Source organism: Salvelinus alpinus, chromosome 32 (assembly GCF_045679555.1).
Source record: "Salvelinus alpinus chromosome 32, SLU_Salpinus.1, whole genome shotgun sequence".
Classification (NCBI taxonomy): domain Eukaryota; kingdom Metazoa; phylum Chordata; class Actinopteri; order Salmoniformes; family Salmonidae; genus Salvelinus; species Salvelinus alpinus.
This window is the reverse complement of record NC_092117.1, coordinates 30,601,074-30,616,177: the sequence shown is the minus strand read 5'-3', so window position 1 is coordinate 30,616,177 and position 15,104 is coordinate 30,601,074. Positions and strand designations below refer to the sequence as shown.

General features: G+C 44.4%; 1 protein-coding gene across 2 annotated transcripts in view; it reads right to left on the bottom strand.

Moving 5' to 3' along the window:
- Window positions 1-15,104, bottom strand: part of LOC139562203 (lysosomal cobalamin transport escort protein LMBD1-like) — a 247,937-nt gene that overhangs the window by 39,918 nt on the left and 192,915 nt on the right. For both annotated transcript variants that reach the window (XM_071379664.1, XM_071379665.1), the window contains 3 exons: window positions 9,098-9,202; window positions 7,079-7,228; window positions 4,805-4,871 (listed from right to left, as the gene is read on the bottom strand). In XM_071379664.1, coding sequence (XP_071235765.1) covers window positions 4,805-4,871; window positions 7,079-7,228; window positions 9,098-9,202 — 322 coding nt within the window. The remainder of the gene's footprint in view (window positions 1-4,804; window positions 4,872-7,078; window positions 7,229-9,097; window positions 9,203-15,104) is intronic.

The window sequence follows — 15,104 nt, the reverse complement described above, 5'->3', positions numbered from 1 at the left end:
GTCCAAGATTCACATGATACTGTATTCACTAACAAGTCAAACTAGGTCCAAGAGTCACATAATACTGTATTCACTAACAAGTCAAACTGGATCCAAGAGTCACATAATACTGTATTCACTAACAAGTCAAACTGGATCCAAGATTCACATGATACTGTATTCACTAACAAGTCAAACTGGGTCCAAGATTCAAATACTATATTCCTCACTAACAAGGGAGATGCATGTTTTGTGCTGCCTCTGTGGCCAATACTTAAGATAATCAATCTCTCTCTCTCTCGCTCTCTCTCTCTCTCACTCACCCAAACATTCAGACATGTAATATATGATCTGTATCCTGACTAGAGGGTGTGTAATAAAGAGATGTAAATGCCTTTCATTCGTTGGTAACGGTGCTGAAGTGGTTGAAATAAACAGGAAACTTCAACCGATTAGACTGATCAACTCCTTTATGTAGCCTTCACTTAAATCATGACAACTGTTCCTGGTGCTGAGAGAAAAACGGTCTTCAATACATTATGAAAGTGTGCTTGCCTCTCTCTCTCTCGTTGGTTCACTGAGAGAAGAACGGTCTTCAATACATTATGAAAGCTTGGTTGTCTCTCTCTCTCTCGTTGGTTCACTGAGAGAAGAACGGTCTTCAATACATTATGAAAGCTTGGTTGTCTCTCTCTCTCTCGTTGGTTCACTGAGAGAAGAACGGTCTTCAATACATTATGAAAGCTTGGTTGTCTCTCTCTCTCTCGTTGGTTCACTGAGAGAAGAACTGTCTTCAATACATTATGAAAGCTTGGTTGTCTCTCTCTCTCTCTCGTTGGTTCACAGAGAAGAACTGTATTCAATACATTATGAAAGCTTGGTTGTCTCTCTCTCTCTCTCGTTGGTTCACTGAGAGAAGAACTGTCTTCAATACATTATGAAAGCTTGGTTGTCTCTCTCTCTCTCTCGTTGGTTCACTGAGAGAAGAACTGTATTCAATACATTATGAAAGCTTGGTTGTCTCTCTCTCTCTCTTGTTGGTTCACTGAGAGAAGAACTGTCTTCAATACATTATGAAAGCTTGGTTGTCTCTCTCTCGTTCACTGACATATTGACAGTAGCTACATATTCCCAGCTCAGTTTAATTATAATTCCAGCGCTACATATGAGTGCCCTCCTCTGGATGTCTTGGGCCAAAAGGACAACCCAAGTCATCCAAGCATTACATTCCTCGCTCCCTATAAAGGCTTTCTATAGGCCTTCTGTGAATCTGTGAAATTCCAAAACTGCAAACCTTCTGTCAAATTAAGTAATTACATGATTATGTAAAAGGTCTGTTGTTTGAGAAATCATAGATTAATCCGTAATGTAGTGATATGAATACGTACTCAGAATACGATACTTATCTGTTATGTAACACCTTCAGGAAGTATTCACACCCCTTGACTTATTAAACATTTTGTTGTGTTACTGCCTGAATTGAAAATTGATTAATATATATATTTTATACATAATAGCCCATCATGAAAACATGTTTTTAGAATTGTTTGCACATGTATTGAAAATGATATACAGACATATCTGATTTACATACGTATTCACACCGCTGAGTCAATACATGTTAGAATCACCATTGGCTGTGATTACAGCAGTGAGTCTTTCTGGGAGAGATTACAGCTGTGAGACTCTAACAGCTTTGCACACCTGGATTGTGCAATATTTGCACATTATTATTTTTACAGTTCTTCAAGCTCTGTCAAGTTGGTTGCTGATCATTGCTGGAGAGCAATATTCAAGTCTTGCCATAGATTTTCAAGCCGATTTAAGTCAAAACTGTAACTAGGCCACTCAACATTGTCTCGGTAAGCAACTCCAATGTATATTTGGCCTTGTGCTTCAGGTTATTGTCCTGCTGAAAGGTTAATTTGTCTTCCAGTGTCTGGTGGAATGCAGACTGAACAAGGTTTTCTTCTAGGATTTTGCCTGTGCTAAGCTCTATTATTTTCTTTTTTTTTTATCCTAAAAAACTCATACCCATAACCTGATGCAGTCACCACCATGCTTGTGGAAAATGAGCATTGTACTTTGCCACATTTTTTCTTTGTCACATTTTTTGCTGTTTTACTTTACTTTTTTTGCAAACAGGAAGCATGTTTTGGAATATTTTTTTTCTGTACAGGCTTCTTTCTTTTCACTCTGTCATTTAGGTTAGTATTGTGGAGTAACTACAATGTTGTTGATCCATCCTCAGTTTTCTCCATTAAACTCCGTAACTGTTTTAAAGTCACCATTGGCCTCATGGTGAAATCCCTGAGCCGTTTCCTTCCTCTCAGGCAGCTGAGTTAGGAAGGATGTCTGTATCTTTGTAGTGACTGGGTGTATTATGTGACACGTGAAGCACATTTTCACTCCTGAACATATTTAGGCTTGCCAGAACAAAGGGGTTGAATCCTTCTTGACTCAAGACATTTCAGCTTTTCATTTGTAATTAATTTGTAGAAATGTCCAAAAACATAATTCTTCTTTCACATTATAGAGTATTGTGTGTAGGCCAAAGACACAAACTCTAAATGTAATCCATTTTAAATTCAGGCTGTAACAACAAAATGTGTTAAAAGTCAAGGGAAGTGAACACTTCCTGAAGGCACTATAAGTCTGGTTACTAATCTATTAGCTAATTACACTGTCACGTGATACACTAGATTGACCTCAATGACACAAACACACACACACACACTTTGTAGTTAATTACTCATTTGCTTTAGGACTGACTTTTAACATTCTAATTACTTGTTTTCATTATGCACAAGCTAATATATCAGAGGTCGCAAAATAACAAAAACAACAGCCGACCGGTATGTTTGTTGGCGGTTGATTTTACAAAATCTACATTAGCTCTAATCTAAAATCATTATAATTTCAGTTGGTGCAACCCACCCAGTGTGGGTTAACGATAGCCACGACTTCAACTCCACTAGACCACTGTATCCAACTTCTCACCCTGTGAGCCACCTGCACCAGCTCAGAGCTTCTTTCCTTTCAGCCTCTCTGATGGGGGTTTATTTTGTACTGACTAAAAACAGTCAACTGCTGATTTGGAGTGAAGAGGTGTCTGACAGCGGTAGACGTTACAACTCCAACTTCTCAGAAGTACTGTATCCCCACGTCTCTCCCTCTGAGCCACCTTCGTCACTGAGCACTTACTCTCAAACGTGGAAAACACATTTCCCTCTTCCAGTCAAAGTGCATGCCCCCCCTCCCCTACCCCGCAACACACTCACATTTCAGTCCATTCCTTTCCTCATTAGATTTCAACACCTTCCTCTCCATGGTCACCCGGCCTGACAATGTTCTTGGTGAATCTCTATACTCTCCTCCTGTCCTCTAAACATCTCCCTCTCAGAGGCTACCTCCCAAATGGAATCATATTCCCTATATATAACTCAACTCTGGACCTCCAAGCCAGTTCCACTGAGTTTGTTCATTGTTCCCCTCTAATCAGGGACTGATTTAGACCTGGGACACCAGGTGGGTGATTCCCCTCTAATCAGGGACTGATTTAGACCTGGGACACCAGGTGGGTGATTCCCCTCTAATCAGGGACTGATTTAGACCTGGGACACCAGGTGGGTGATTCCCCTCTAATCAGGGACTGATTTAGACCTGGGACACCAGGTGGGTGATTACCCTCTAATCAGGGACTGATTTAGACCTGGGACACCAGGTGAGTGATCCTCCTCTAATCAGGGACTGACTTAGACCTGGGACACCAGGTGGGTGATTCTCCTCTAATCAGGGACTGATTTAGACCTGGGACACCAGGTGGGTGATTCTCCTCTAATCAGGGACTGATTTAGACCTGGGACACCAGGTGGGTGATTCCCCTCTAATCAGGGACTGATTTAGACCTGGGACACCAGGTGGGTGATTCCCCTCTAATCAGGGACTGATTTAGACCTGGGACACCAGGTGGGTGCAATTCATAATCAGGTAGAACAGAAAACCCCGCAGGCTCCGGACCTCGTAGGGTAAGAGTTGAATACCCCTGCCCTATATAGTGCACTACTTTTGATAAGGCTCTCTGTCTAATGTAGTGCACTACGTAAGGAATAGGGTGCCATTTGGGAAACATACACTATCTAAGACAGGCCCGCTCTGCCTGGAGCATTAGGCAGGATGAATAAATGCATGTGATCCAGCTCGCTGGAATAGGAGTGATGCATATTCCCGTTTGTGTCTGCATGGCTGACTTCACCGTAGTAACTGTTGAGGAGGCTAGGAGGCCATGGAATCCATCAGTAAATGCTTGTCCTTGACATGAATTCATCCTGGTTGAATAATGAATGATACCGAAGAAGGTCTTGTGTACCACTGTTGGGCATGAGGATAACTCACCTCTACACCACCATCTCTTTGTTCTGTGTCCAAAATGCCACCCCAGTCCTTATTTAGTGCAATACTTTTGACCAAGGCCCATGGTAGAAAGTAGTGCACTAAATAGGGAATAGGGTGCCATTTGGGACATAGCCCCTTTTGTGCGATATTAAACATTGATCATATATTCTAATGTGTTTATTATATATTACATGCTTCCTTCTTTATCTCAAGTCTTCTTTCCTCTGATGGACTGGTAGGTCTCTACATATGGGAAAAATATAGCATCTTGCTGTACTGCTAAAGATAGTCTCTGTGTGTGTGTGTGTGTGTGTGTGTGTGTGTGTGTGTGTGTGTGTGTGTGTGTGTGTGTGTGTGTGTGTGTGTGTGTGTGTGTGTGTGTGTGTGTATGTGTGTGTGTGTGTGTGGTGTGTGTAGCTGGCAGTCTTACCTTGAGGTGCGTCGGCATCGCAGGTCTTGGTAGTCCAAGTGGTATTATTCCCTAGTGGCATCGGGCTCTGATCAAACACACAAAAAGAGGCATGTTTCTCTTCTCCATAGCAAACAGAGTATCCAGTACTGTTTGTTTGCTATAATATGAAGGATGTGCACTTAAACTAACTAAGCGTACACAGTTTTCCATTCAACTCAACTGCAATCCAGAAAATAAAACATGTATGGTCATCATTGTGTTCCACCAAGGTGTGTAGCTAAGGCAGCTAATTGAGGCTAATGCGGCTAATGAGCCTAAGGCAGCTAATGTAGCTAATGCACTAACGCAGCTAATACAATAACTGTCCGTTATCATATTTTGTTGTGCTGCCATTTACATTTAAAAGCACATGTTTATCCTTCAACCAATCATGAACCAAAGCCAAGTTTATGTCCATGACAATTGGCCAATACCCCAGACAATACAACAACAACAGCAGGACATAACCATTATGAAGGAGAAACAAAGAACTGGAACAATAGAGAGATTCAAATAAAAAGGAATGGCAGCTGTTTAACCAGACCAAAATACATTTCACTGTCAGTACTATATATTATATCCATCAATTTAGAAGGATTTAACCAAACATCACTCCTTCAGGAGGATTCAGGAGGATGTAACCCTCACTCCTTCAGGAGGATTCAGGAGAATGTAACCCTCACTCCTTCAGGAGGATTCAGGAGAATGTAACCCTCACTCCTTCAGGAGGATTCAGGAGAATGTAACCCTCACTCCTTCAGGAGGATTCAGGAGAATGTAACCCTCACTCCTTCAGGAGGATTCAGGAGGATGGAACCCTCACTCCTTCAGGAGGATTCAGGAGGACGGAACCCTCACTCCTTCAGGAGGATTCAGGAGGATGTAACCCTCACTCCTTCAGGAGGATTCAGGAGAATGTAACCCTCACTCCTTCAGGAGGATTCAGGAGAATGGAACCCTCACTCCTTCAGGAGGATTCAGGAGGATGGAACCCTCACTCCTTCATGAGGATTCAGGAGGACGGAACCCTCACTCCTTCAGGAGGATTCAGGAGAACGGAACCCTCACTCCTTCAGGAGGATTCAGGAGGATGGAACCCTCACTCCTTCAGGAGGATTCAGGAGGACGGAACCCTCACTCCTTCAGGAGGATTCAGGAGGACGGAACCCTCACTCCTTCAGGAGGATTCAGGAGGACGGAACCCTCACTCCCTCAGGAGGATTCAGGAGAATGTAACCCTCACTCCTTCAGGAGAATGTAACCCTCACTCCTTCAGGAGGATTCAGGAGGATGGAACCCTCACTCCTTTAGGAGGTTTCAGGAGAATGGAACCCTCACTCCTTCAGGAGGATTCAGGAGGATGGAACCCTCACTCATTTAGGAGGATTCAGGAAGATGGAACCCTCACTCCTTCAGGATGATTCAGGAGGATGGAACCCTCACTCCTTCAGGAGGATTCAGGAGGATGTAACCCTCACTCCTTCAGGAGGATCCAGGAGGATGGAACCCTCACTCCTTCAGGAGGATTCAGGAGGATGGAACCCTCACTCCTTCAGGAGGATTCAGGAGGATGGAACCCTCACTCCTTCAGGAGGATTCAGGAGGATGGAACCCTCACTCCTTCAGGAGGATTCAGGAGGATGGAACCCTCACTCCTTCAGGAGGATTCAAGAGGATGGAACCCTCACTCCTTCAGGAGGATTCAGGAGGATGGAACCCTCACTCCTTCCTTCAGAGTTTGTTGGATTTAATCCACCCAAATTGACAGTGAAACCTAAATGGAAGAATGTTAGAGCAGGGCTCAAGTTATAAATCCCCTGGTTCCCTGCTCCAATGGATCAGAAGGAGACGATGGTATTAAGGACAGAGAGAGATGATGAATGAGGCTGGGTATACAGGTGAACAGTATTGGTGTGCGTGTGTGATGTGGATTTACGCTCATTAAAATATCTTTCCTTAGAGTTCTAACATTATTAATGACTTTATTTTTTACACAAGATATGACCCCTCCCCCCACCTCCTCCCCAGACACTCTCAACCCCTCCCCCACACACACACACACCCTCCCCAGACACCCCCAACCCCTCCCCAGATCCCCCAAGCCCACCCCCAGCCCCTCCGAGGTCCCCCCACACACACCCTGACCCCTTCTCCAGATCCCCAAACATACACCCACCCCCTCCGCAGTCCCACCCCACACACACCCACCAGACCCCCCAGACACACCCAGGCCTCCCCCACACAGCAGCTCACCTGCAGCAGGTAGTTCTGGCTCCCGTACATGACGTACTGCGGGGCCAGGCTGTAGATCATGAAGCTGGTGTGAAGGACAATCAGCAGTAGAATCATGCAGAGGAAGAGGAGGGCCTGGGGACGGGTTCTCTTGGGTCTGATCTTGTACAGCTGTCAGACAACACATTACAGTTAGATTAGTATGTCTGCTGTCAGACAACACATTACAGTTAGATTAGTATGTCTGCTGTCAGACAACACATTACAGTTAGATTAGTATGTCTGCTGTCAGACAACACATTACAGTTAGATTAGTATGTCTGCTGTCAGGTGATTATGTCTGCCGTCAGTTAGATGATTACGTCTGTTGTCAGTTAGGTGATTACGTCTGCTGTCAGTTAGGTGATTACGTCTGCCGTCAGTTAGGTGATTATGTCTGCCGTCAGTTAGGTGATTACGTCTGCCGTCAGTTAGGTGATTACGTCTGCAGTCTGTTAGGTGATTACGTCTGCCGTCAGTTAGGTGATTACGTCTGCAGTCTGTTAGGTGATTACGTCTGCCGTCAGTTAGGTGATTACGTCTGCAGTCTGTTAGGTGATTACGTCTGCAGTCTGTTAGGTGATTACGTCTGCCGTCAGTTAGGTGATTACGTCTGCAGTCAGTTAGGTGATTACGTCTGCCGTCAGTTAGGTGATTACGTCTGCCGTCAGTTAGGTGATTACGTCTGCCGTCAGTTAGGTGATTACGTCTGCTGTCAGTTAGGTGATTACGTCTGCCGTCAGTTAGGTGATTACGTCTGCCGTCAGTTAGGTGATTACGTCTGCAGTCAGTTAGGTGATTACGTCTGCCGTCAGTTAGGTGATTACGTCTGCCGTCAGTTAGGTGATTACGTCTGCCGTCAGTTAGGTGATTACGTCTGTTGTCAGTTAGGTGATTACGTCTGTTGTCAGTTAGGTGATTACGTCTGTTGTCAGTTAGGTGATTACGTCTGCCGTCAGTTAGGTGATTACGTCTGTTGTCAGTTAGGTGATTACGTCTGCCGTCAGTTAGGTGATTACGTCTGCAGTCAGTTAGGTGATTACGTCTGCCGTCAGTTAGGTGATTACGTCTGCCGTCAGTTAGGTGATTACGTCTGCAGTCAGTTAGGTGATTACGTCTGCCGTCAGTTAGGTGATTACGTCTGCCGTCAGTTAGGTGATTACGTCTGCCGTCAGTTAGGTGATTACGTCTGTTGTCAGTTAGGTGATTACGTCTGCAGTCAGTTAGGTGATTACGTCTGCAATCAGTTAGGTGATTACGTCTGCCGTCAGTTAGGTGATTACGTCTGCAGTCAGTTAGGTGATTACGTCTGCCGTCAGTTAGGTGATTACGTCTGCAGTCAGTTAGGTGATTACGTCTGCCGTCAGTTAGGTGATTACGTCTGCCGTCAGTTAGGTGATTACGTCTGCCGTCAGTTAGGTGATTACGTCTGCCGTCAGTTAGGTGATTACGTCTGTTGTCAGTTAGGTGATTATGTCTGCCGTCAGTTAGATGATTACGTCTGTTGTCAGTTAGATGATTACGTCTGCCGTCAGTTAGATGATTACGTCTGCCGTCAGTTAGGTGATTACGTCTGCCGTCAGTTAGGTGATTACGTCTGCCGTCAGTTAGGTGATTACGTCTGCAGTCTGTTAGGTGATTACGTCTGCAGTCTGTTAGGTGATTACGTCTGCAGTCTGTTAGGTGATTACGTCTGCAGTCTGTTAGGTGATTACGTCTTCCAGCTAGTTAAAAACAACAGAGAATGTCTCCTAGGAAGTTATAGAGAGACAGGAAACATGCAGTAATAGATAGCATGTCTGAAAGATAATCGTGGAGAAACAGCGAAAGCAGGTTCATCTACCACACATAGATGTAGCAATGAGATGAGACATAATGATACACATCTTCTTTTATGTGATTACTCTATGAACGGGCGAGTGTGTGTGTGTGCCTAGGTGTGTGTGTGTGTGTGTGTGCCTAGGTGTGTGTGTGTGTGTGTGGGGGGGGGGGGGAGCTGACCCGTATCCAGAAGAACCAGATGCCCATGTTCCTGATGCCGGCCATGGAGGTGAACACAAAGTACATGGTGATGACAGTGATCAGGACATAATCCAACGGGAACACCTGGGAGACATCAGGTCAAAGGTTAGAGAGAGAGACACAGAGACAGGGAGACAGTGTGATAGTTCCCAACTCATTCCTCTTCAACAGAGCATCATCCCAATATCCACACACACACACACACACACACACACACACACACACACACACACACACACACACACACACACACACACACACACACACACACACACACACACACACACACACACACACACACACACACACACACACACACACACACACACAGCTGTGTAGTATGCTGTACTGTAACACTCTGTCCTGGCAGTAGTCTGCTGTACTGTAACACTCTGTCCTGGCAGTAGTCTGCTGTACTGTAACACTCTGTCCTAGCAGTAGTCTGCTGTACTGTAACACTCTGTCCTGGTAGTAGTCTGCTGTACTGTAACACTCTGTCCTGGCCCATTAATCCTCAGAGGCATAGTCAAGACAATAGAGAGTGTTGAAATACGAGGTGTGTATGTGAGTCTAGTGGTGTTTCTCCAAATGCATACTACCGTGCTCTGAGCACGCACATTGGAGCATGGGAGGGTCGGAGTAGGAGTCCAAATCAAAGTACGTGAAACGGAGCACGGAGGGCACTTCTCTGATGTGTACTCCGTGTGTACATATTTTGAAGCATCCATCCATGCAAGCTTCAACGGAAAGTATGCAAAGAAATAGGACGCAACCAACAGAAAATTACTCCATTTTTTTTATAGCAATGGCAGTCATTCTTTGAGCTGAAGTGAGAGAAAATAAACTCAGACTTTGGACTGTAACGTTTCCTATTCACATCTCATATGTTGCCTGACTACAACATTTTATCTTGATACGTTAATAAATACATGCTGTGTTAATTTTGGAATGTTTACCTGCCTACAATACCCACTGTAGTGTGCGTAGGTGGCAAGCCCATAGTAAGTCAATAGGGCTAACTAGCTACTAGTACTGAAAGCTACCCACGAAGAATTGACATTTACCATGCATAACATTAGTTTTAGGTCATTTTTGCTTGTTAAAGTATCTGGGTTAGCTATATTATTATAATTCACATATAGCTAGCTGATAGTTATGAAGTAAAATGTTTGCTTTGTCTACATCTTGTTTGGTCTCTATTGTTGCCATTGTCCTGGCTGGAAGAAGGGTCAGTGAATGGGGAGTGCTGCTCAGCGTGAGGTAATACAGCAGGGGGAGTGCTGCTCAGCGTGAGGTAATACAGCAGGGGGAGTGCTGCTCAGCGTGAGGTAATACAGCAGGGGGAGTGCTGCTCAGCGTGAGGTAATACAGCAGGGGGAGTGCTGCTCAGCGTGAGGAATACAGCAGGGGGAGTGCTGCTCAGCGTGAGGTAATACAGCAGGGGGAGTGCTGCTCAGCGTGAGGAATACAGAGGGGGAGTGCTGCTCGGGTAGACAGTAGGGGGAGTGCTGCTCAGCGTGAGGTAATACAGCAGGGGAGTGCTGCTCAGCGTGAGGTAATACAGCAGGGGGGTGCTGCTCAGCGTGAGGTAATACAGCAGGGGGAGTGCTGCTCAGCGTGAGGTAATACAGCAGGGGGAGTGCTGCTCAGCGTGAGGTAATACAGCAGGGGGAGTGCTGCTCAGCGTGAGGTAATACAGCAGGGAGTGCTGCTCAGCGTGGGAATACAGCAGGGGGAGTGCTGCTCAGCGTGAGGTAATACAGCAGGGGGAGTGCTGCTCGGCGTGAGGTAATACAGTAGGGGGAGTGCTGCTCAGCGTGAGGTAATACAGCAGGGGGAGTGCTGCTCAGCGTGAGGTAATACAGCAGGGGGAGTGCTGCTCAGCGTGAGGTAATACAGCAGGGGGAGTGCTTCTCAAATGGAATGTTTCATGTATTCTCCAGAACCTCGCCCTCACAGGAACGTCCTCAGAGAACTCGGAGCATGGTAGTATGGAGCATGGTAGTATGGAGCATGGTAGTATACATAGAGAAACACTGTAGGTGTGTGTGTGTGTGTGTCTAGGTGTGTGTTCGCTTCAGTGGGTCGCTCAAAAAATAATAATACATTTAAAAGTTTTGTGGGTGGAAAACTCTTTGAAAGTCATGCTGACGGAAAATGACTGTCCAATAAGTTGCTTTGGCTGCACGTCACTGTGGAGGAAATGTTAATGCCTGGCACTTTGGCAGCTTTACACTCATAACTCCTACTGGGCTTGACATGCATTTTAAATAGTAGGATACACTGTGACCTTTACAATTCCCATCATCAGATCCTCCTACAAGCCAATCAGGGGCTGGATGATCTCAAATAGCAGCCTATGCTCTATATACAGTTGAAGTCGGAAGTTTACATTCACCTTAGCCAAATACATTTAAACTCAGTTTTTCACAATTCCTGACATTTAATCCCAGTAAAAACTCCCTGTTTTAGGTCAGTTAGGATCACCACTTTATTTTAGGAATGTGAAATGTCAGAATAATAGTAGAGAAAATTATGTATTTCAGCGTTTATTTCTTTTATCACATTAGAAGTGGGTCAGAAGTTTACATACACTCAATTAGTATTTGGTAGCATTGCTCGCACATGCGTTTTCAGTTCTGCCCACACATTTTCTATAGGGTTGAGGACAGGGCTTTGTGATGGCCATTCCAAAACCTTTACTTTGTGTTCCGTAAGCCATTTTGTCACAACTTTGGAAGTTTGTTTGGGGTCATTGTTCATCTGGATGACCCATTTGCGACCAAGCTTTAACTTCCTGACTGATGTCTTGAGATGTTGCTTCAATATATCCACATAATTTTCCATCCTCATGATACCATCTATTTTGTGAAGTGCACCAGTCCCTCCTGCAGAAAAACACCATCACAACATGATGCTGCCACCCCCATGCTTCATGGTTGGGATGGTGTTCTTCGGCTTGCAAGCCTCCCCCTTTTTCCTCCAAACATAACGATGGTCATTATGCCCAAACAGTTCTATTTTTGTTTCATCAGACAAGAGGACATTTCTCCAAAAAGTATGATGTTTGTCCCCATGTGCAGTTGCAAACCGTAGTCTGGCTTTTTTATGGCGGTTTTGGAGCAGTAGCTTCTTCCTTGCTGAGCGGCCTTTCAGGTGATGTCAATATAGGACTCATTTTACTGTGGATATAGACACTTTTGTACCGGTTTCCTTCAGTATCTTCACAAGCTCCTTTGCTGTTGTTCAGGGATTGATTTGCACTTTCCTCACCAAAGTACGTTCATCTCTAGGAGACAGAACGCGTCTCCTTCCTGAGCGGTATGACGGCTACGTGGTCCCACGGTGTTTATACTTGTGTACTATTGTTTGTACAGATGAATGTGGTACCTTCAGGTATTTGGAAATTGCTCCCAAGGATGAACCAGACTTGTGGAGGTCTACAATGTTTTTTCTGAGTTCTTGGCTGATTTCTTTTGAGTTTCCCATGATGTCAAGCAAAGAGGCACTGAGTTTGAAGGTAGGCCTTGAAATACATCCACAGGTACACCTCCAATTGACTCAAATTATGTCAATTAGCCAATCAGAAGCTTCTAAAGCCATGACATCATTTTCTGGAATTTTCCAAGCTGTTTTAAGGCACAGTGACCTTCGTGTATGTAAACTTCTGACCCACTGGAATTGTGATACAGTGAATTATAAGTGAAATAATCTGTCTGTAAACAATTGTTGGAAATATTACTTGTATCATGTACAAAGTAGATGTCCTAACCAACTTGCCAAAACTATAGTTTGTTAACAAGAAATTTGTGGAGTGGTTGAAAAACGACCTAAGTGTATGTAAACTTCCGACTTCAACTGTATATCGACAACTCTCTCTCCCTCCCTCTATCTCTCAAAAGTAGTGCACTATGTTGGGATTAGGAACCCAGGGTTTTGGTCATTCACATCACAGAGAAGACATTATGAATACGCCAGTAATGTGGTGGTGATTATTCTCCTTCACCATGGGTCCTGGGGGAATAATATATTTTAATTAAAGTATCCTACTCTAATTGCAGAAATCAATGGCCAGGACTTCTCTCTGACTGTGTCCCAAATGGCACCATAGGGATCTTGTCAAAAGTAGTGCACTATATAGGGAATGGAGTGCCATTTGGGACCCATGCTCTCTTTAATACTTCTTGATCTAATTAGCTGATTTGAGAACGATGACGCAGGGTGGCTATGGAACGATTATATACCAAAGCACCGGAACACTTACCATTCCACTACTAACAACAAGTTAAAGTAAAATACATTGAACTATTCATTTAAATCTCTACTGAGCCACTTACCATTCCACTACTAACATCAAGTTAAAGTAAAATACATTGAACTACTCATTTAATCTCTACCGAGCCACAACTAACATCAAGTTAAAGTAAAACACATTGAACTACTCATTTAAATCTCTACCGAGCAACTTACCATTCCACTACTAACATCAAGTTAAAGTAAAATACATTGAACTACTCATTTAAATCTCTACCGAGCCACTTACCATTCCACTACTAACATCAAGTTAAAGTAAAATACATTGAACTACTCATTTAAATCTCTACCGAGCCACTTACCATTCCACTACTAACATCAAGTTAAAGTAAAACACATTTAACTACTCATTTAAATCTCTACCGAGCCACTTACCATTCCACTACTAACATCAAGTTAAAGTAAAACACATTGAACTACTCATTTAATCTCTACCGAGCCACTTACCATTCCACACTCATGATAAAGTAAGTTCTAAAAGTAATGTAAAATGGCCTGGAAAATGGCATGTACTTAATAATGTATTATTATGGTAAAAGATACTAATTGACCGCTTGTGACCTGTACTGTTTTAGTAATATAATTCATTATTGTAGATAATATGAGATCGACAAAAATTATGAACATTATCCCACTGAGGCCAATGGCATGGAACATTATCCCACTGAGGCCAACGACATGGAACATTATCCCACTGAGGCCAACGGCATGGAACATTATCCCACTGAGGCCAACGGCATGGAACATTATCCCACTGAGGCCAACGGCATGGAACATTATCCCACTGAGGCCAACGGCATGGAACATTATCCCACTGAGGCCAACGGCATGGAACATTATCCTACTGAGGCCAACGGCATGGAACATTATCCCACTGAGGCCAACGGCATGGAACATTATCCCACTGAGGCCAACGACATGGAACATTATCCCACTGAGGCCAACGGCATGGAACATTATCCCACTGAGGCCAACGGCATGGAACATTATCCCACTGAGGCCAACGGCATGGAACATTATCCCACTGAGGTCAACGGCATGGAACATTATCCCACTGAGGCCAACGGCATGGAACATTATCCCACTGAGGTCAACGGCATGGAACATTATCCCACTGAGGCCAACGGCATGGAACATTATCCCTCTGAGGTCAACGGCATGGAACATTATCCTACTGAGGCCAACGACATGGAACATTATCCCACTGAGGCCAACGGCATGGAACATTATCCCACTGAGGTCAACGGCATGGAACATTATCCTACTGAGGCCAACGACATGGAACATTATCCCACTGAGACCAACGGCATGGAACATTATCCCACTGAGGCCAACGACATGGAACATTATCCCACTGAGGCCAACGACATGGAACATTATCCCACTGAGATCAACGGCATGGAACATTATCCCACTGAGGTCAACGGCATGGACCATTATCCCACTGAGACCAACGGCATGGAACATTATCCCACTGAGGCCAACGGCATGGAACATTATCCTACTGAGGCCAACGACATGGAACATTATCCCACTGAGGCCAACGGCATGGAACATTATCCCACTGAGTTCAACGGCATGGGACATTATCCTACTGAGGCCAACGACATGGAACATTATCCCACTGAGGCCAACGACATGGAACATTATCCCACTGAGGCCAACGGCATGG